The following is a 21,427-nucleotide window of genomic DNA, read 5'->3' on the forward strand; positions in this document are numbered from 1 at the left end:
GAGAACTGTTTTGATCTGCGGAATGGAGGCCATAGAGAGGAATTTTAATTTAAGATGAAATGGAATAGGCTTGTTAAGATTTTGACAGTCCTGGTACATCTCTGAGCACAAACACAGTGCAGCAATTCTTTCCATGTTTCTCAGCCCTTTCTTGGGATTCAGGGCTAGAGCTCAGCCGAGTATCCTATTGGGGGTGGGGATCAGCTGGGCATCCTAGTAGGGGTGGATCAGCTGGGTATCCTAGCAGGGGTGGATCAGCTGGGTATTCTAGTGGGGATGGGGATTGAAATTTGCATTCTCCCCTCTCTTCTTCCTCACGGGCTTCTTCTTGGTACACAGTTTTCTGAGACATGGGATGTTGGGAGAGCCAGGAAGACATTCTCAAAGTTGTGTTCTAGTGGCTTATGTTTAGGGTAACAAAACAGAGAATGTCCATTAGTGAGGAGAATGGGGCAGAAGTCCAGGAGGTAGCAAGCCTGTCTTTGGAAGAACAAGAATGCTGTCTTCTAGGGGAAGGGATTAATTACCCAGAGTGGCTTTTAAAGGAACCTGGCCAAGCTGCTGGAATTTATGTTTGTGGACCTTTGAGTGCTCAGTGTTCCTCATGCCCGGGTTTAAAGAAAACAAGCCTGGCATTTGACAGGCGAGAAAACTCCAGATCCTCTGCCCAGAGTTTAAATTGTGTACTTACGTAGGTTGTGACAGTTTTCTTTCTTTCTTTCTTTCTTTCTTTCTTTCTTTCTTTCTTTCTTTCTTTTTTTTTCTTTCTTTCTTTGTTTCCTTCCTTCCTTCCTTCCTTCCTTCCTTCCTTCCTTCCTTCCTTCCTTCCTTCCTTCCTTCCTTCCTTCCTCCCTTCCTTTTGAGACAGGGTTTCTTTGTGTAACAACCCTAGCTGTTCTGGAACTACCTCTGTAGATCAGGCTGGTCTCAGACTCACAGAGATTTGTCTGCCTCTGCCTCCCGAGTGCTGGGATTAAAAGTGTGTGCCACTACCAGCCTGCGTGACATGTTTAAGTAATAGTGAGGCTGGAGAAGATCAGAGATGTTCCCATATTGCAAGCCATGGCACACAAAGCAGACCTCATTCAAACTGATCTTTGATTGCCAATTTCAGCCTTGGCGAGCTGAAAAGAGACGTGGCATGGTCTGAGGATTGGTCATCTACAAAGGATGTGATCTCTCACAACTCAGGTAGAGGAAGTCTCGCCTTTAGTGTGGAAGAAAAGATTCCATCCCTTATGTAACTTCTCCTCTTCTGTGAATGTCCAAGAGCTCTGAAAGGACGCCCAGGAATTCTCTCAGAGCTGCGGTGGTAACCTGGATTCTTGTCCCATCATTTCATCCTTGCTTTTTAAGTCTGGTGGGGTGAAAAATGTATCAGTGGAAGCCTAGCAGATCTAGACTTTCAGAGACACAGACTCCTCTCCAAGGGGACCCTCAACGACGGTAGGTAAGGATGTCAGTTAGTGTGGTCCCTGCGGAAATCCACATGCAGGCTCCTTAGAAAACTGCAGTTAGTTTTCTAAGCTCTGCCACCCAGGGCATGCACAGCCACAGGGTTCTCAGTTGGGACATGGACAGCTGAACATCCACGATTATTGTGGCACTGTTCACAATAGTCAGGTGCTGGAGCCGCCTGGGTGTCGGAAGGAAGAATGAGATAACATTGGCAGTGAGTTGGACCTGCATAACATCATGTTAAACGAGACAAGCTGGACTCAGAAAGACGGGTTTCTGTTCCCATGTGGAATCCAGATGAAAAAAGGTGAGGAGACCTGAAGGAAGAAAGGGCACTAGGAGAAGGAAAGGAGCAGAAAGGGGTGGAGGGTGAGGACTAGGAAGGGTGAGGAATAGTGAATATCAGCAAGAGACTTATACACATGAATGCAAATGTCATAATAAAACCCATCACCCTGTATAATCAATATACATGTATACATACATTTTAATGTAAAATTATCCAATGAAGTCCCAAGAATGATACAAAAGATGTCAAGATACAAGAAAACTAATCAAGGTAGTAAGCTAACAATAGATTTTAGAATTGCAGCATCCGAGAAAGCAAGATTTTGTTTATTTGCCTATTGATTGAATTCCCTACTATGTGTTTGTGTGTGGTGTATGCATGTGTGAACAAGCAAGCAGTTTGTCCACTGAGCAATCTTCCTAAGCCAGAGAAAGAAAGGTTTTAGTAGAAAAACACACGTGTTGGCCCTGTGGATACCTGGTCAGCTGGCGTGTTCCGGGCAGAAAGAGTAAGGAAGTGAAACATGAGGATATGGTGTCTGGTGGATAAGGAGATTCCAAATCAAGGGCATTGGCTGTTCCTTTCAGTGAGTATGGAAGACACGGAGGGATAGGACCAAGAGCTGCATGATTGAGTTACTTCTAAAAGAATCACCCTGCTGCTTTTTAAACAGAGAATAGAGAGAGTTGGAGCGGAAGTGGCTGGGCTATTTAGCAGCTATTATGGTGATAGGGTGAAGGAGGTCATGTCTTGCTAGTATAAGGCAAAGACTGCCCATTTGAGAAGTCCTTCTGTATATGTGTTGCTTCTATTGGTTAATGAATAAATCTGTCTCAGCCAGCGGCTTAGCAGAATAAAGCAAAGTGGAAATTCCAAGCAGAGAGAGGAGGAAAGAAGGCAGAGTGAGTGAGACGCCACGTAGTCACCACCAAAGGAGGCAGATGCCCAGGGAATCTTACCAGTCAACCATGAGCCTTGTGGTAAAATACAAAATAATAGATATGGGTTAATTTAAGATGTAAGAGTTAGCCAGTAAGAAGCAAGAGCTAATATGCCAAGCAGTGATTTAATTAATACAGCTTCTGCATAATTATTTCGGATCTGGGTAGCCAGGAAATGAACGAGCAGCCTCCATTTATAGGTCACATGCGTCTGTAAACCTGACTCTGGGGCAAGTGAAGACAGGTGGACTCCTGGAGCAGCTTAACCTCTCTAGCCAATACTGAGCTTTGGGTTTAGTGAGACACTGTGTCAGAAAAAAAGAAAAAAGTGGAACTTTTATCTTACTCTTTGTTCTATTGTTGTGAAGAGACACCATGACCAAGGCAACTATATAAAGCATCTAATTGGCATTTACTTACAGTTTCAGAGGTTTAGTCCATTGTCATCATGACAGGAAGCATAGCAGCTTGCGGGCAGGCACTCTAGCAGTAGCTCAGAGCTATATCCTGATCTGTAGACACAGAGGGAAACTCTGGCCTTGATGGGCTTTTGAAACCTCAAAACCCACCCCTGGTGACAAACTTCCTACCCCCCAGTGACATACTTCTCGCCCCCAGTGACGCATTTCCTCCAACAAGGCCATACCTCTTAATCCTTCTAATCCTTTTAAATAATGCCATTCCCCAGTGACCAAGCTACTACTCAAAGATAGTAGCCTACAGGGGCCATTCTTATTCAAGCTACCATACGAAGGTGATTCAGGAGGACACCTCTGGCCTCTACACATATGTAGAGATACATGCATGTGTGCTGTGCGATGTATATAGGTAAACACATGTCATAAACTTTCTGTACATGGGAGGTAAACTTACCTGCTGTCTCGTGATAGGCATTATGGTAGAGACACAAGCACACAGCTGTAAAGGTACCTGGGAATAGGACAAATCTTCTCCTGGGAGTTAAAAAAAGACCACATATGTCAGAGAACAACCCAAAACCTAGGTATTGAAGGTGAGAATAAAGTTAAAGAGAGCAGTGGGAAGGAACCTTCAGTAGGTAAGAATGACGCTCCTGTTTCAGGGTGATGGACAGGTCACTGATTTCTGAGGCTCATCCCACTAAGAAATATACCTTCTACCAATGCATTTCTGATATTCAACTAACACTTTTTCACCCTAGTTCTAACATCTCCAGTCGATGGGCAGAGGATTATCTTTCTACAGCATGAACCACCATGATATTTGAACATAAATATTATGTTTAAATGTTTCTTCTTTTAATTTTTATTTCTTTGTAATGTATGTGTGTTTGGGTACATGTCTAAGTACATCTGTGCATGTGAAGTTCAGGGCTCTGCATTAGTTGTTTTTCTCTATCACTGTTCACCTTATCTTTTGAGAAAGAGTCTCTCATTGTACCTGATGCTCATCGACTGGCAAAATTGGCTGGCCAGTGAGCTTCAGGGACATGCCTGTCTCTATACCACTGAGCTAGGGTGACATCAGGTGCAACTATTTTCAGCTTTTTGTTTGCAAGCATGAGTGCTGGAGATTCAAACTCATGTCCCCCATGCTTGTAAGGCAGGCCCTTTACCAGGTGAGCCATCTTCCCAGCCCCTCTATTTAAGTTCTTGAAGACACACCTCTTTTCATGATTATAAAGGGGAGTAAGTGGAGTCAGGTTCCATGTAAAACAGGCCGAAGTCAAAGGCAAGATGTAGGCTGATTAAGGAAGGATCTTGACATCAACACAAAAAAGGGGAAGGAAGCTAAACTGGACTGCTCAGAAGGAGAAGTACAGGTGATGTAGTTGCAATGGGCACTCTTACTGAATTTGTGGGGAATTCAGAAGTGTGACAGAGCTCTCTGGACTTAGAGCAAAGGGGCCAGGACTTTATACACCATGTCAGCCAACCAAGCAAGGCTCTGTATTCCAGGAGGAGGTTATAATTGTAGACAAACGGCTCATTTCATCTGAGAGGCAGTGCTGTGTGTGTTGGGGCAGGGTACTGAGATGAAGTCTGTTGCCAGAGGCACTGGCCATTGGGATACTTAGTTCTTTATTTCAGATGTGAATCGGTAGGGGATCTGGATGATGAAAAACTTCTCATGCTGCTAATTCTTTAGGCAGTTGTTTTCAGAGGCAGATAATGGGATGGAAAAGTACTTCTTTTTATTTCCTCTTATTAGCAAATAAACACTGCGAACATCAATGTAATGGAAGTACAGCATAAAGGTTGTAGACTGATGGGGTCTAATGTACAATCCTACCTCCCCTGTGTTAATTGCCCATCTCAGTGAAGGCAGCCTTTTATGCAGGAAGACTTTAAAGATGCTCTTAAGGCAAGCTGAATAGCATTTGGCTGGGAATTTTCACTGCAGGTGAGGGGAGGTAGCTGTTTCAAGGATCCCTGAGTCTCAAAATTTTGTAATATCATTAGGAGATAAGAATGTTCATGGGGAAACAGTGAGCTGCACACGGAATTATGTCTCTGTCTTTCATCCTTGGTCATTAGTGGGTGATCCCAGTTTATGCTGGATGCCTGCGAAGATGGCTGTGTGACCACCGGTACTCTCCACTCTGAGCACATATGAAGACTGTGCTTTGATTTGTGACAGAGGCCATAACTGGCAAATCCTGTCACCATTTGCAACTTAGAGAAAGATCAAAGCTTTGTTGGAAGAAAGAGCTATTCTATTACTGACCTCTGTACACCAGCCTGATGTGTCAATTAAATAAACAACACTATACAGGAAGCCTTTGCCCAAGCCATAACTGCCTTTTGGCTTCTATTTGGCTTCACCAAACTTGATTTGGTGGCAGGTAAGTGGTTGTAGTAGGCATCCTTATTGAATGAGAAGGACTGGCAATACAGAATGGGTAAGGCGAGCATGACGGGGGGTGTATAGGAAAGGGGATATATATGATCATGGGATTAGAAGGTGTGCTCAGAGTGCAGCGGGGGTGTGACACAACCGTGCTCATCTTTCTTCTGTCACTCTCATTGTAAATTAGTTTTCTTTGCATAGTATCTGGTAGTATCTTTATGAGTTCATTTGTGAGGCATTGAGAAGAAAGACCAGAAGAAGAGAAGGCCGAGTTGTTGTTTAACAGATTTTTCATTCTCTAAGTTCAATATCATTAACCCTGACCATTTGAGATGGACAACTGTGAGTTTTCCACAAAGCTGATTCTTGCTGTGCATATGAGCCAATTATGGTTTTACCATATGTGGGACATTGTGTGCATTCAAGAGCCTCCTTGCGATTAAATTCTCTTTACCCATTACAGAGCAGGTTGTTTTATTTCATTTGCACTTGGGATCTCCTTCTCCCTAGGTTTTGCCTATCTTAAAGGATATTGGAAGCATTTTTACTTGGTGTAACCATTGGGCCTGTGGAAACTCACAGGATAAGATTTCCCATTTGAAAATCTCCAAGACCGTGTTTACAAGAAAATCGAGTAGATGTCTCCTCGAAGCAGCATCTATTAGAGAGGAGCTGTTCTGTCAATGGGCTTTCTTGTCTTTTTTTTCCCTTGTGGTTCTCTGCGGGTCCCTGACAAGTGTTGGAATAATTAAGCTTCATTGTCTCAAATACCCACTTGTCTTAGTCATTTTAAGCTGCTATAAAAATGTCATAAAGGAGACAGCTTATCAACAACAGGAGTTTGCTTTTCATAACTCTGAAGGCTGAGAAGTCCAAGATCATGGTGCTAGTAGATTTGGTGTCTGATAAGGACTCCTTCTTGGCTTTGTCAAGGAAGCTTTTCTCTGTGTCCACTCAAGGTGGAACAGTCAAGGCTGCTCTCCGGAGCCTCCTTCATGAGGACACGAACCCTGTCTCTGAGATCTCTGCCTTCAAGACGTATCGTCTCTCAAAGGACAACACATCCTTCTACTCTCATCTTGGAGGTTAGGAGTTACTAACAGAGAAAGTACCCACTCCACATCACAACTGCAGCCTACAACCAGAGAACAGGTCATTTTCCCCCAAAGAACAGTCTTTGTGTTATAGGTGTCTAAGAGCAAGGGCTAGCCAGAGTTTGGAACGGGCACATATGCTGTGTTAATTATTCTAGAGGAAATTCATTCCCTTTTTTCTAGCCATCTATTCTTGTTGCTTCATCTTCCCTGCTTCTCGGGCTGTTTTAGTCTCCAGGAGCCCATCTCTGGCTTCATATTTAAGCCCAGAGGAGACAGACACAGTAAGGGTACGCAGCATTGCACCATTGGCAGGAAGACTCGCCACTGCTGGAAAAACATCTCCTCTTCTCTGGATAGGCTAGGCTCAATGTCACCAGTTCAAGCATGAGAAGCACACATTACTCTGGTGAATCCAAGGATCTGGCAGCTCTCATTGTCCAACTAGGGTCTTAGATACAAGTAGGTTATTTTCCAGCCTGTATTTTTTCAACAGTTGGCACTCAAGAAATGTTTGACTGTTTCTCGACTATTTATTCCTGAACTAAGAAATTGCTATATAATTTTGCTTAAAGGCCCAATTTCTTGGTCTCTTGTAACTGTGCTTTAAAGGTCAGGTTGTTGGGGGTGTGGAGGAAATGTCCTTTAAAGAAAGAGACGATTGTGTTATCCTAGACTTTTTCAAAGTGGACAGGGACCTTCAGATGGAAGGTGGGGGCACAGACTAAGAAAAGTGACTCCATTAACAAATGGGAGAATGGACTGAGAGGGCAGGCTGAGGAGGTAAAATGCAGCCTAAACGGGAGGAGGTTAAAGTGGCTGCTCCCTCAAAAGGAAAGGGAGGAGAACAAGATGCTCAGAGTTGGCTCCGTGTGCGTGCGCATGCACATGTGTGTGCATGTTTGTGTGTGTGCGTGTCTGTGTGGCACACAGACCAGTCCAAGATCTGTGGCATTATATGGATTAGAAAACAAGCCCTCTTCTGTAGGTCGCTTTAAAACCAAGCACAGCTACATGAAGAGCCTAGCTAGCAGTATTTTAATGTATGGCTTAGAGGCACTGTTTGAGCCTTGCTCTAAGTTGCATATCTTGTTATGTGAGCAACAGTCAGAAAACAGGTTAAGTTAATAGAGAGTGTTAGTAAGCCTGGCCTGGTGATACAAACCTGTCAGTTCAGTTATTCAGACGTCCAAAGCATCAAGATTCCAAGTTCAAAGCCTGCTGAGACTATAGAGTGAGTCTAGGTTCAGCCTGGGAAACTGAGTGAGACCCATATCAGACCTTTTTCAGTGGACAGGAGAGGGGACTCAGTGGTAGAACAGAGCATATGAGACCCTGTACAAGCATACAAGCTCCCGTACTGTGGGGGTTGCTATACTAGCAGCTTTATGTTCTCTTCGGTTTCCATAGCCAAGCAGCAGGTGTATTGTGAGTGAGTGGATGTACACTGGCCATGTATACGAGTCTAAGGTAGATCCATGGTACTTTAGTTTATTCGTCTCGGTGCTGAATAATATAAGTCTCCAGACCTAGAAATTTAGCATCCTTGAGAAATGGTGAGCGTGTGTGCATGTGTGTGTGTCTGTCTGTGACTATGTACATGCGGGCAGCTTACCTGGCTGGCACAAGGTATTGGACTCTTCTTTCCGCTTTCTGAGTATTTGATGTTCTACTGTGCAAATATCAGTGTGTTTCCTTCTGAGGAGCTATCTTAAGCTAAGATCCTGAGGAGTTCATACAAAAAGATTTATAGACTGATGCTGTTTCCTTTCCTAAATGCCAGGAAATACTCTTAGGGATAAATTTATTATAAATGTTTGAAATTGAAAAATGTTCAATCTTTTTTTTTAACTGAAAAATTTGAAAATGAAAAATTTTATGAAAAAAATATGACGACCTTGAACTTTTGTCTGCAGTCCATTCAGAATCCCCCTGGCTATCTTTGTTTGATTTTTCTATTTCTCTCTTTTTTTTTCCTCTACTTTGCTCTAGGACGAGTCCTCCATGTTCTTCCAGTTTGGCCCGTCCATTGAACAGCAAGCTTCCGTCATGCTCAACATCATGGAAGAATACGACTGGTACATCTTTTCCATTGTCACCACCTACTTCCCCGGCTACCAGGACTTTGTGAACAAGATCCGCAGCACCATCGAGAACAGCTTTGTGGGCTGGGAGCTGGAGGAAGTCCTCCTGTTAGACATGTCTCTGGACGACGGCGACTCGAAGATCCAGAACCAGCTGAAGAAGTTGCAAAGCCCCATCATCCTCCTCTACTGCACGAAGGAAGAAGCCACCTACATATTTGAAGTAGCCAACTCGGTTGGGCTGACCGGCTATGGTTACACATGGATTGTGCCTAGTCTGGTGGCTGGGGATACAGACACTGTGCCCGCCGAGTTTCCCACGGGGCTTATCTCTGTGTCCTATGACGAATGGGACTATGGCCTTCCTGCTAGGGTGAGAGATGGGATTGCCATCATCACCACTGCTGCTTCCGACATGCTGTCCGAGCACAGTTTCATCCCTGAGCCCAAGAGTAGCTGTTACAACACCCACGAGAAGAGGATCTACCAGTCTAACATGCTGAATAGGTAAGTGTGGAGCGTGGCTGCTCCAACGTGGGTGGGGACCAGGAGAGAGCTTCACAGGCAGGGAGATTGGAGGTGCGGGACCAGGGAAAGGCTGTTCAGGATGGCAGCATCCTGAACGCTGGTCTTGAAATGGCACCTGGTCATGGTCAGGGGATCACTTCAGTTAAACCTTGCTGGTTCATATTCTTTGTGTGTGGGTTTTTTTTTTTTTTGAGACAGGTTTTCTTTGTTTAACAGTCCTAACTGTCCTGGGATGAGCTCTGTAGATCAGGCTGGCCTCGAACTCACAATGAACATGGTCTCCTCACCTTTCGTCCTCGCTTCTCTGTCTTCATGAGCCAGCATGCCGTGGGAGGCACCTTTCAGTCTGGTTTGTAGCAAGACTGAAAAAAAAAATGCCTCTGTTTCAGCCACTTTGTTTTGTTCTTACAAAATACCTAGAAGAAATAACTTAGAAGGAGACATTTTTTGCCCATGGTTTCAGAGGCATGAGCCCATGATGGCTGGCTTCATGGCTTCTGACCCATAGTGCAGGAGAACACTGTGGTGGAGAACATGTTGTGGGGTGAGGCAGTTTACCTCATCGTAAAAAAGCAGAGAAAAAGAGGTCTCAGGTACTTGCTTCAAAAATATGACCTCCATGACCTTCTCCCTCAAGAAAGGACCAACCTCCCAGAGTTCCCACCACCTCCTAACATTGTGCTACCCACTGGATACCAAGTATTCATCTTATGGGGCGGGGGGAGTGTTCACATTCAAAACTCCACCTGTGAGATGCTGAGCTCCAACCTCCTCATTTGAGGCATCCGTGACTGTGCTACACTTACCGGGAAGTGCTGTTTGACTTCATGAAGGGGATCTTATGTGATTTTCTAATTTGCTAAAATGGTTATGTATGTAGGCTATAAAAATCTAAAGAAGACAGACTATGAAGAAGAAAATTAAAATGACCTTCACTCCAACTAACTCTTGCTAAGTTAGCCAGGAACCACCCTGGACATCTTGCTAGGATCTGTATCCGTAAAGGCTTAAGTATATAATTTTATACAAACACAGCTATGGCTGCTGTTCAATACTTGACTTTTTTTTTGTCCAGCAGTGGGTTTTGAACAATCCACTTAAAGATTGATTTTGAGCTATTTAGATAGCACATACAGCACGTTCTAGAAACACAGAATCCTCAGCCACCTGCTGTCCAGCTCCTGAAATAAAATACTAGAATGCACCCTGAGAAATTCAAAACACCTTTGGTGAAGGTTTGCATGAGATATCCTTATTTACCCTTTGGAGGGAAGTAGATTTCCAGCCTCTAAACAAAGTTTTTAATTTAGAGTTAAAATGAAAAGCAGCCTCAATGTGGCCATGACTGAGACCTCTCAACCCTAATCCCCTCCTGCTGTGAGCTCCACTCCTCCCCCATCTCTCCTTGGTACAGAGGGTCCTGGTTGATCCCTATTTCTCTCAGTTTTCCCACCTTAGGATCCCTGGTACAGTCTCCTTTCATTTTAGGGGGCTTTGTCTTACTTAGAGCTGCTCATTTCTGTACTATTGGCCTTGGACTCAATACCCACATATTCCCTGAGTTTACATCTCTGGTCACACCGTCACCCCAGGTTCACATTTGATACCATCTTTTTCCTAAGGTACTAGGAATTGAACCTAGGGCCCTGCGTGAGAGTCAAGGGTTATACCACGGAGCGACGGCCTCAGCTCACATACCTTGTTTCTTCTGGGTTGTGATCTGACTCAGTTGCCTAGACTGGCTTTGATTCTCTCTGTAACCCAGACAACCCTGGAAGTTGTTCCACCCCAGTCTCCTAAGTTGCTGGGGTTACAGGGCTGTACCACCAGGCCTGAATCTCAGTTAGTATTTTAAACTGGAGAAGATATTCTTTTGATACCATGGGTATTGGGAGCTCACATCTGGAAAGTTGAATTGTTCATATCTTTTCCCATTCCTTTTCCATCTTCTAACCAAATTTATACTACCTGAGATGCATCCTATTAGGAGATTAATGAAATTAAATTCCCAAGATCTCCTTAGTCCTGTGTGTCCCTGCTAGCTCATGGCCAGGGTGCTGTTCTCTGTGGACTTAAGTCTCCCGGTATCTCTGCAATGCCATTGCTGCGTCTTCATTTTCCCTGCCACACTCCAGCCCATATCTGTGCTGCTGCAGCCTCCCCTGCACCCGGTTCTGCTTCTTTCAATCTGTGTTGCAACGATTTCATCACCTGCCTGCTTACTGCTTGCCAACGGCTTTTTACTGCAGGTTCTAATAAGGAAGCATCTCCTTAATGTGGTTTATAAAGTGTCACACAGCATGGGCCCTGCCTGTCTCTGCAAAAGCGGCTCTCCCGTCGGCGTGACCTTCCTAGAGTGCCGAACACACTTCAGCTGTTGACTTTGAAAACCCTTTGCTGGCTCAGTCTCTCTCACTGCCGACTCCCCTCTCTGTCACTGGGTCTCATCGTGTACCCCAGGCTGGAATTTGTAATGTAGACCAGGGATGATGACCTTAAACTCCTGACCACCCTGCATGGGACCACAGCCATACCCCCCCCCCCCAACACACACATCTAGTTTAGGTGCGTGTGGCGCTGAGGATCAAGTCCAGGGCTTCACGCATGCTCAGCAAACCCTCTGCCTACGGAACTGCATCTTTAGCCCTCCTCACTCCATTTTTTTGTTTTTTTGGGTTTTTTTCCTCACTCTGTTTTGAACACTCCCTAGCAGGCCCTCTGCACCAGTAAATGCACACAGATTGTCCTCTGCATGCCCAATGCTGGCCATTCTTAGGCCTCCATTCATCTCGACTTCCTCCTAAGCCATGGACTGACGTTCCCATTATACGCCTTCACTAAATCTAATGCTTTCCTGATGAAGGGACCTTGGGAGGGGAAGTTCTAGGAGAGCAAGCAGCCCCTTTCTGTTCTTTCCTTTTCTCTGTCCATATTCCAACACAGCGAGTGACATAGGGAGGGATGAGAGTGAGGTCCTCTAGGACTCAGTGCGCATCCTCTGTGCAGAGGGTGTGTCCTGCCTGGCTGCTCTTTCCAAGGTGGGAAACTTTCCCGTTGAGTTGGTTCCGTAAACCCATACGTTCTTCTGTTATTTTTAGTGTTCAATTCAAATCTGATTCATGTTAGTTTCCCAAGTATTTGCTGATTAGAACCAAAGCTAAAGGCCACGGACTACTGAGACTAAAACATCTGTCAAACACAAATCAAGGAAACGTAATGTTAAGCCTGGAGAAACAATTCAAGCCTGCCCACTTTTGTCTTCAACCTTCCCCCAGGGCAAACAACAACCTTCAGATATATTATTTATGGCTTAGTTCATCTTACACTCGAGTGTAAATGCCACCTCTGGGACCTGGGCTCTATCCACACCCTGAGACCACCACTGGTTTAACCTTTGTTCAATATTTCTTGGGACCGAGAGGCCTCATGTTATCCATCAGGATGGTTACCATCCCCAGCTCTCATTTGAGCTCTTCCCTTATAGGTAAGTCAAGATGAGGAACCAATACCACTCTGAAGGATACTTTTAACTCAGAGCAGGGTGTCAGTTCAAGGCCAACTTGGGCTACAAAATGGGTTCCAGACTAGCTTAGACTACAGTCTTATCTCAAAAATAATCACCCCTTATAAAAAAAAAAAAGAACATACTAATGATCCTCAAATGTGCCTTCCCATTGTCTCAAGTGTAGCCAACCAGAAGCAACGAGGCTGGGGCTACACATGCAGACTGGTCCCAAAGCTGCCGGCTTCAGGGAGAAGGAGAAAGAGCAGGAGGAGCCCAGCAGAGGGGGTCCGCTGTCGCCTTATTTCTCTAATATGTGGCTCAGGCAGTGGCCTCAGCCTGCCCCCCACTTCTCCACTTGGTGGTTATATTCTCCTGCCTCAGACCCTTCCCCTAAGTGTCTCCCTGCCAGCTAGACAGCTGTTCCCAGATTCTCTTCACGCACATCATCGTGTCCTGAGCTCCTCTCCACGTCTTCCCTTCCCCTTTCCTTTCAAGTAGAGCTTTGGGTGGCTCTTGGCTCCAGTTTGCAACCTCTGCTAGGGATATTTTAGTCGGTTAGTTTGTGAGTTCAGAAAGGCATGGATTAACTAGCTGGGACATAAAGAGTTATCCCCTGGCCTAAGGTACTGTCACCAGGCACGGTTGTCTGGAGACCTCTCTGGGCTTCAATTAGGCACCCTTTGCCTTAGCTCTTCTCATTTGCTGAAATGAGGCTTGCCCCTCTTCAGAGCTCTGGGCTCATCAGGGTCACTCTTTCAAATAACAAACGGAGCAGCCACACTATTGAGCCCCAGCAGGAAGTCTAGCAAATGAAATGGCTGAAAATGGTTGGCCAGTGGATGAGGAGGAAGGACACTTTAGCAGGCGGCTCTTTTCTCAATGGCAACCCAGCAAGGTTGGCTCCCTTGGACGATTGTGGAAGGTAGGTTCATCCCAAATGCCAGAGAGTGTTAGGAATGGAGACCAGGAAAGGGGATTCTCTCCTCACTCTAGGCTCCGTCCTCCCAGAAACGTAAGAGGAGATGGAGTTCTCGCTTATATCCCGCCAGACCGTGGCTTTCTTGCTAGGTGTGGCAAATTTCTCCATCCTGAGTTTAGGGGCCAGGATAAGAAACGATGTGAGGGACAAGAGAGATGGCTCATTCAGTAAAGTGTAAGTTTGGATCCCTAACACCCACGAGGAAGGACAGACTTGGTGATGTGTGCCTGTAATCCTAATACTGGGGAGGCAGAGCCAGGAGAACCCTGTGTCTTGTGGGCCACCTAGTCATGCCAAATCACTGAGACCCAGGCCCAGGGGAAGATCCTGTTTCAAAAACTAAGTTAGCAAGAAATCGAGGGAAACAACAGATGTTGACATCTGGGCTCTATACATGCCTCTAAGTATGTGCATATATATTTGTACACACAGCACATATGCATGAACATGTATGCACACTTACCACACACTGTAGAGGGTGTGGGGGGAGGAGAATCTGATGGTCTTGAATCTCAAAGACAGATACAAATTTATGATTCATGCATTTAAAAATCTAAGAAGAGTTTAAAAAGATCATCCTCCAGAGGACCCTTACTTACATCATTTCGGGTAACAATAAAAATGCTAATTAAAAAAGTATTAGTTTAAACTTTTACAATAACACCGAAACTGGGTGAAGCTTGTCTAGCTGGAGAGATGGTGATTATTTCTGGAGAAGGTTTGGATTGGTTGGAGAGTTTCACTACTCTTGCCCTTCCTTGCCTCCTTCTCTTTCTTCCTCCCTCCCTCCCTTTCTTCCTCTTTCCTCCCTCCATCTCCCTACATGTCTACACACATAAACCAAGCATGGTGGTTCATGTCTCTAATTCCAGACCCCAGGAGGGTGAAACAAGACTGTATGAGTCCAAATCAGGCTATCTAGTGAGACCCCCATCTCAAAAATCACCAGTGAAACAAACAAGCAAAGCATCCCTGTGAACCCCGAATAAACAAGGAACTTATGATCTTGGTGTGAGTCCATCTCAAATACTGCACAGGATGTACTTCCCTGGGAAGAATAGCTGTTATTTATATGAAATTCAAGTTTAACAGGCCTCCTGGCTTTTTACTTGCTAATCTGGCAACTCTAATTTGTACATTAATAAGAACTAATTTTCCTTGGAACCCTGTCATATCCATTTATGCCTTATTAGTAAATACAGTACAATGCCCTGCCATAATGAAGGGCCTGCTGAGAGGGATTTATTCCAACTGGGAAATTCATTTGATTGGAAGAGCTGGAGAATTTCTTGTGGCTAGCGATGGGCCTGCTACTGAGAAAAAGTCTACAAAATCTTTCCATACCAGGCCTTCTGAAACATTTGGAAGGAAGTGACGAGCGCCATTGTTTTAATCCGGTCTCAATGCTCCTGAGCTAGAGAAGAATTACCAGCTACTAGTGGGCATGGGTCTATATTTCTTTCTTTACCCTTCCTCGGGGAATTCGTGGCCATTTTCCTTCTCGGGGTACTAGTTAATACACTGATGGTCCATTTCTGTCACTCAGGTGATGGTGCATCTGCCATGTACTTCTGGGCTCTTTTTAAATCCCAAGAACCCAGTGCCTCTGCTCTCTCTGCTCAGCGGCGTATGGAACTCGGAGAAAGAGCAGATGCTATCTGAGATAGATGGATCTTAATATAGCCATCTTCTTATGAATCTCGCCTAACGATTTTTCCCCTGGTGTCTTCAGCGTTCTTATTCAGCACTGGCTTTGCACCCTCCCGGCGTTGTTCCTTCCCAGTGAATGATGCCATAGCAAAAGGACTGGACTCTTCCTGGCCTGGCCACTGGGGAATGGGGACTAGTGTGACTTTGAGGCAGGGATATGAAGAGAGGTACACCGTTCGGTCCTTATTAACTGAGCTGTGATGAATATAATCTTCCTGCAACCTTGCGGCAGATGCTCAGCTTTTGGAATCAGCTACCTAGTGATGATAGCTCGCTGTTCTCGTGGGATACCCACTTGACTCTCTTGGCCTGGAAATTGCAGGGAGGTTAAGAAATGAAGAATTGAAGCCATTGGATTTACACAGTAGGAACGAGAACTGATTGGTCATTTCCATTTTAGTTGGTATTAAATGTTCACTGAGCACCAAGCATAGGCAGATTCGCAGGAAGGCAAATATATGGATTCAGTTTATACAACTTCATCTTTCCCCATGTTCACCATGTGAAAGGTTATGTGAATGTATAGTTATAGCTGAAGGAGCTGCTGTAGTGGTCCTTAACCTTGCCAAACAAAGGCACCAAGAAATCTACAGAAAGCATTCTCATATAAAATGTTTTGAAAAAACCAGAGCCACCTGTGTATACTGGGAGGGAGACTCTATCCACTCAGTGGTTTGAGAGGACTTATAAACTGGAGGACATGACTGAAGCATCTCTTCACTACCCTAAAGGGTATATTCAGCGCTTATAGTGCAGGCATAACAAAACACATGTGAAGAACCGTTGGATGCATTATTATTTCCTCTATATTAGAGATAGAGCAGACCATTCCAATCGGGTGGTTTTTGAAAAACATAATTATGTAATTGCATGTGTGTCTATATGTAGGTCTGTGTATGAGTGCAGGTGCCAGAGGAAGCCAGAAGAGGGGCATCAGATCACTTGGAGCTGGAGTTACAGGAAGTTGTGATTCACCTGCCATTGCTATTAGAAACCAAACTCCAGTCCACTGCAAGGAAAGGAAGTGCTGGTAACCACTGAGCCATCTCTCCAGCCCCAAGTGACTGTTTTCTTCCTCCTAGGCATTCACCAAGGCTTAATATTGAGGCCTTTACACAATTATTCCCTTGATCATTATTTTATTCTTCGGTCTATTTGTAAAATTTAAAATTTACCCACAACGTAAGTATAATTTATTGATTTTTCTTTTACTTTTCCATTTCTTGCCTTGATTCTGTCCTTCCTCCTTCTTTAAAAGGTGACATATAAGAGGGTCCAAGGTGAAGAGGAAGGTAAGTAGGGCAAGGGTCTGCTTCACTAAGAACAATGGAGCAAGGACACCGTGTGCCTGGAGGAAGAGACGATGCTACCCCGTCTATGGGAAAGGATAGAACAGCCTGGGAGAGGAAAAAACAATCAGAGAAGGACAGTGGCTCTTGGTGGAGTAAGCAGATCTCACTCAGCAGAAGAAATTCTATGTCTCTCCTATGCACACTGTATTTCATGTTCTTACGGCAGCAAGCAGGCAACATGAGTGTTCTTACTGTGGACTTGGAGTCATGCTATTCGACATACAGAACACTCCTGATGCAAAAGACCTCAAGAAACATCCACTGATCACCAGGTTTAAAAGTGTATCCAGTCCTCCCCTGCTTCCTACCATCCCCTGTCCCTTTCTACTCTTCTGCATCCCTCTATGACACTTGACGGACAGCCTGCCTTCGGCTTGTCTTCAAAGATTTTCCTAACTTTCACTTCCTAGTCAATTTCAAACGCTGCCTGTTTTGTCTTAAATGAATGCCTGTGTCCCTAAAAGAGTAGATGATAAGTAGGTAGCTGGTGAATGCATATTAGGTAAGAGCATGAACAAGCACAGGGACCATTAGAGTGGGGTGGGGGGGGGCAAATAACAAAAATAGCTGGCTTAGAACTTACTATGTAGAACAGGCTGGCCTCGACCTCATGGTGATCCAACTGCCTCTGCCTCCCAGTGCTGTAATTTTGACCACCATGTATTTTTAGGAAACCTGGAGAGCCCGGGGACCTCCAGACACTGCAGGTCTGCATCTGTCTGTTGACCCACGGCCCAACTGCTCCTGTGTGTGTGGAAAGCCTGGCCTCCCTTTGCACGTCTGGAGCTCATCTAATCCAGCCTATCTCCATCTGTGTCTTCTCGTTAAATGGCACAAGGATGCATTTCATGATCTTAAGAATAGATTCTCAGATGTCACTCACCATTAAAGGTCGGGAGGCCGGGAAACTAGGGGTCCTGATGCCTGGAACAGTGGTAAACTCTCTTGCTTGACCAGGAGCTCAGTTTGGCTGTGCCTTTGGCTCTGACCTGACTGCGCCTCCATGACTCTCGATGTTCCTTGGTTTCTTAACCCAGACTAGGCACACGTTCACATTTAGCGAGAACTGAAGCTGGCGTTATTCAGAGATCGCGTGGGAGCTGTTTTTCTGTCTGCTCTCTTCCCACCAGAGGATATAAGATGGCTGGGTGGGGGTTTCCAGGAAGCTAGAAGGCTGTCATTTATGGCTACGGATATGTGTTGAAAACCCGAGTGAGCACTGGACCCCAGCTGGCTGTGGTTAGCTGGGCAAACAATGGTGTCTCGAGAGCAGTGGGAGGCAGATAGCCTTTGAGCCATATAAGACCTCGTGTGTTTTAGACCAATAGTGGTTGTAGACTTATTTGCTTCATCTCTGGTGGCACAGACAGGGGCATAAATGGCCACGTCCTAGAGACAGTTCACTAGTATCTGACGTGCCCAATGTGGATTTGGAAAAAGAGGGCATCCTGAATGGCTGCTACGGTACCTTAAACAGTTCTGCAGCTACCGCTTGGGTAGAAACCAGGGAAGAGCTAGGTTAGTATAAGCTGCAGACCAAGAGCCTTTCCTGGGCTTTCAGCGCTTCTCCAGTGGCACACCATCTTCTGGCAGGGTCTGGAGGGATGAGCACACCCGGCCTGGCACCAGTCCCCAAGCTGGGTAGGCTGCTCACACATGGAGGAACTGCTGCTGACAGATTAGAGCTCCCCGCTGCCCAAGTCTGTTCCCTCTTGTCCAGCTTCCAGCATCAGCAGCCGGCCGGGGGCTGCCCGCAGCTCCCCCCTGCTCCGGCTGCAGCTCCTCATTCATTATGGCTTCACACCCACCTCCTTTCTTCCTTTATCCTCCCTCATCTTTTCTTTCCCTTAGAGTTTATGCTGTTCATTGATCTTTTACTGCCCTTCTCTTCTTCTTAGTTGGCTTTCATTGAAGGGCGTTGTAGGCTGTCTGTACTAGTAAGTGACCGTTTGTGCAATCCTTGCGTGCACACACCCAGAGCCATTGTGTGATTATTGCATGTGCAATGAGCACCTGTGTGTGCATGTGTCAAATGAAGTTGTGCATCATCAAGAGAAGTGGGTAAAACAGTCAGTGTTATTTACCTAGTTCTTCCTACTGCTAAGACTGTATTGACTGGGGAACAGAATTTGAAGGAACCATTTAAGACAGGATTCACTCCTGCCCCAATAAATCTTAGCAGGGTAGCTCATTTCTTATTTGATTCTAGTTTTTAAGTCTTGATGGTTATAAGGATGGCAGTTAGATAACCAAAACCTTTCAGTGTTTGGTCAAAAGAGAGGACACCTGGGCTGGGGATACATAGCCCAGTGGTAGAACATTTGCCCTGGATGCAATCCCAGTATTGGAAGAAAAAAAGGGATGAGGAAGAAAAGAGACTCGGTGATCAAGTGGCTTTATACATTTCCAATAAAGCATGGATGTCTTGTTTTACTTAGTGTTTTCCTTCCACCCACTTTTTCTTTCTCTTTGAACAAAAATCTGCCAAGTACTTGCTTAAGACAACATAGCACAATCGAAGGCTATCAGAATGTACTTAACTATTACATGGGTTTGAGTAGTGGGGCACATTCTTGCCTATTATGTAGATAGAAAAAGTAGAGTGTGTATTATAGATGAGTGTGGTATAGACTATTAGTGAAAATACTGTCTCCACAGGCAATGCGGGGCCCTCATATCTGCATCCCTTTGGTGCCACATCTTTCAAGTCTTCACACGTAGACCTGGTCCTTTACTTGGTGACAGTGGGAGTCGCTTATTCAACCAGCTCTTAGATCTAGAGATAACCAATGAGGGAAGCAGAAACCACTTTGAACTAACATCACAGACAGCAAATTCTTGTAGATTGTTTTTAACTCAGAGCCAACTTACCATAATTTTCCATGTTCTCAGGGTAGCCTGTTCACAGTGTCCATGACCCAATTTATACGAAACCATATTCAGGTACCTGTCCAGAACCTCATGGTAGCTGTGTGACTCCCCAGGCCCAGTTCCTGCTAGTTCCCTTTTGGGTGTGACCATCATTTTCCTGTTCAAGATGGCTGCCAGAACTCCATACTTCAGTGGTTAGGTCAATGTGAAGAACAAAAAGACATTCCGTTCTTCTCTTTTCAGGAGATTCCTGGCTTTGCCATTTTTCACTTGCAGCTTCTTGTCCAGAAAGCAGTCTGTAGGTCCAGCCAGCTGCAAGGGCATCTGAGTAGTTTAGTTCCTAACTGGTCCAGTGAGAGGCTCAGGTTAAAGAAAACAACCAAGGTTCTGTGAACCCGAGAGCATCATTGTTAGGCAATGAGTTGTCTCTGGAATATGTGCTTGTGTGACTTCCCAGAACACAACAGCTTCGGAATAACAGAAACAGTGTTGGGGATCAGGTAGGCAGCTGACAGCCTTAATACAGGACTGTTGGAACAGGGAAGGTAACAGGGAAAAGACCTTGAAAAGCACAGTGGGAAGACCATTTGCAGGAAAGCTCAAATACATCCAGGAAGTATAAATGATCTCCATGTAGCAAAACAGTATAGTCACTGTAAAGTCATCAATGGGAACTTAAATTATATTGATTATCCTTGGTTTCAGGAGCCCAAGAGTTCTATCTTACCTTTATAAAAATTTCCATTAAAAGACTTCCTATAATCAGAAAAAAAGAGGCTGGGTAGTTAAAAAAAAATACTGAGCTTCAGCAATTTAGAAAAATTACTTTTAAGAAAAGGCTTTGAATGACTACTATGTGCCAACTGCTCTGTATAGTCATTTAATCTGAAGAGCACTGCCCAGGGCATTACTGCCTCCATTTTTCAGGAAAAATTGGAGATCCAGCAGAGCCAGTCACATTCACACTTGTCTTGCAGATGGACTTCCAAACTAACGTTGCACAAAGGTCTAAGGCACTAGGCCCTGGGTTGTCCATCTGCCTCAAAATACTTCCTTTCTGTAAGGCCGACTTAAATGTGAGGGATTTTGATGTGGATGGGCACAGCATTATTCCAAAGGACAGAGTGGCTTAGCATCAAGAATTTTCTCCCTTGGGCTAGGCAGACGGTTTGGTGTGTAAAGTACTTGCTACGCAGAGTTCAAATCCCAAGAACCTATAAGATGCTGGAGGCAGTAGTGTGTGTCTGTAATTCCAGCACTCCTTTGGTAGAATGGAAGGTGGGGGTGGGGGCAGGAGAATCCCTGGAAATTCCCAGGCCAGCTTATACACAGCAGGGAACAAGAGACCATGCCTCAAAGAAGGAGGTGAAGACTGACAACCAAGGATGTACTCTAATTTCCACACTCATGTTTCTACCCTCACACAAATGAACACGTTCACCTGCTTCACACACACACACACACACACACCTCTGCTAGACCATGGCAGACCCAGAGCAAGCCTGGGAGTGACATCTAGTTCATGGAGGTTGAAGATGTCCACAGCGATACCAGGGATGCCACATCCTCACTGGTGTGCTTTCCTATGAGGCTGCGGGCATCTTCCTTTTCACACAGGAGGGATGATGTAACTTGCTTAATTTGTCCCTGTATGTTCCTGAGTTCTTTGTCCCATATGTGGAGAAGCACACACAATCACCGCTCACCTGAGAGTCTTACGATGAAAGAGGATGCAAAGGCCCTTTTCTGGAATCTGTTGGGGCTCGGAGAGGTCAGAGAAACACTGA

General features: G+C 45.1%; 1 protein-coding gene across 3 annotated transcripts in view; it reads left to right on the forward strand.

Moving 5' to 3' along the window:
• Grin2b (glutamate ionotropic receptor NMDA type subunit 2B) overlaps positions 1–21,427 on the forward strand; it is a 457,560-nt gene that overhangs the window by 239,673 nt on the left and 196,460 nt on the right. For all 3 annotated transcript variants that reach the window (XM_075982484.1, XM_075982485.1, XM_075982486.1), the window contains exon 4: positions 8,604–9,202. In XM_075982484.1, coding sequence (XP_075838599.1) covers positions 8,604–9,202 — 599 coding nt within the window. The remainder of the gene's footprint in view (positions 1–8,603; positions 9,203–21,427) is intronic.

Source organism: Microtus pennsylvanicus, chromosome 8, assembly GCF_037038515.1.
Source record: "Microtus pennsylvanicus isolate mMicPen1 chromosome 8, mMicPen1.hap1, whole genome shotgun sequence".
In the NCBI taxonomy this organism is placed as follows: domain Eukaryota; kingdom Metazoa; phylum Chordata; class Mammalia; order Rodentia; family Cricetidae; genus Microtus; species Microtus pennsylvanicus.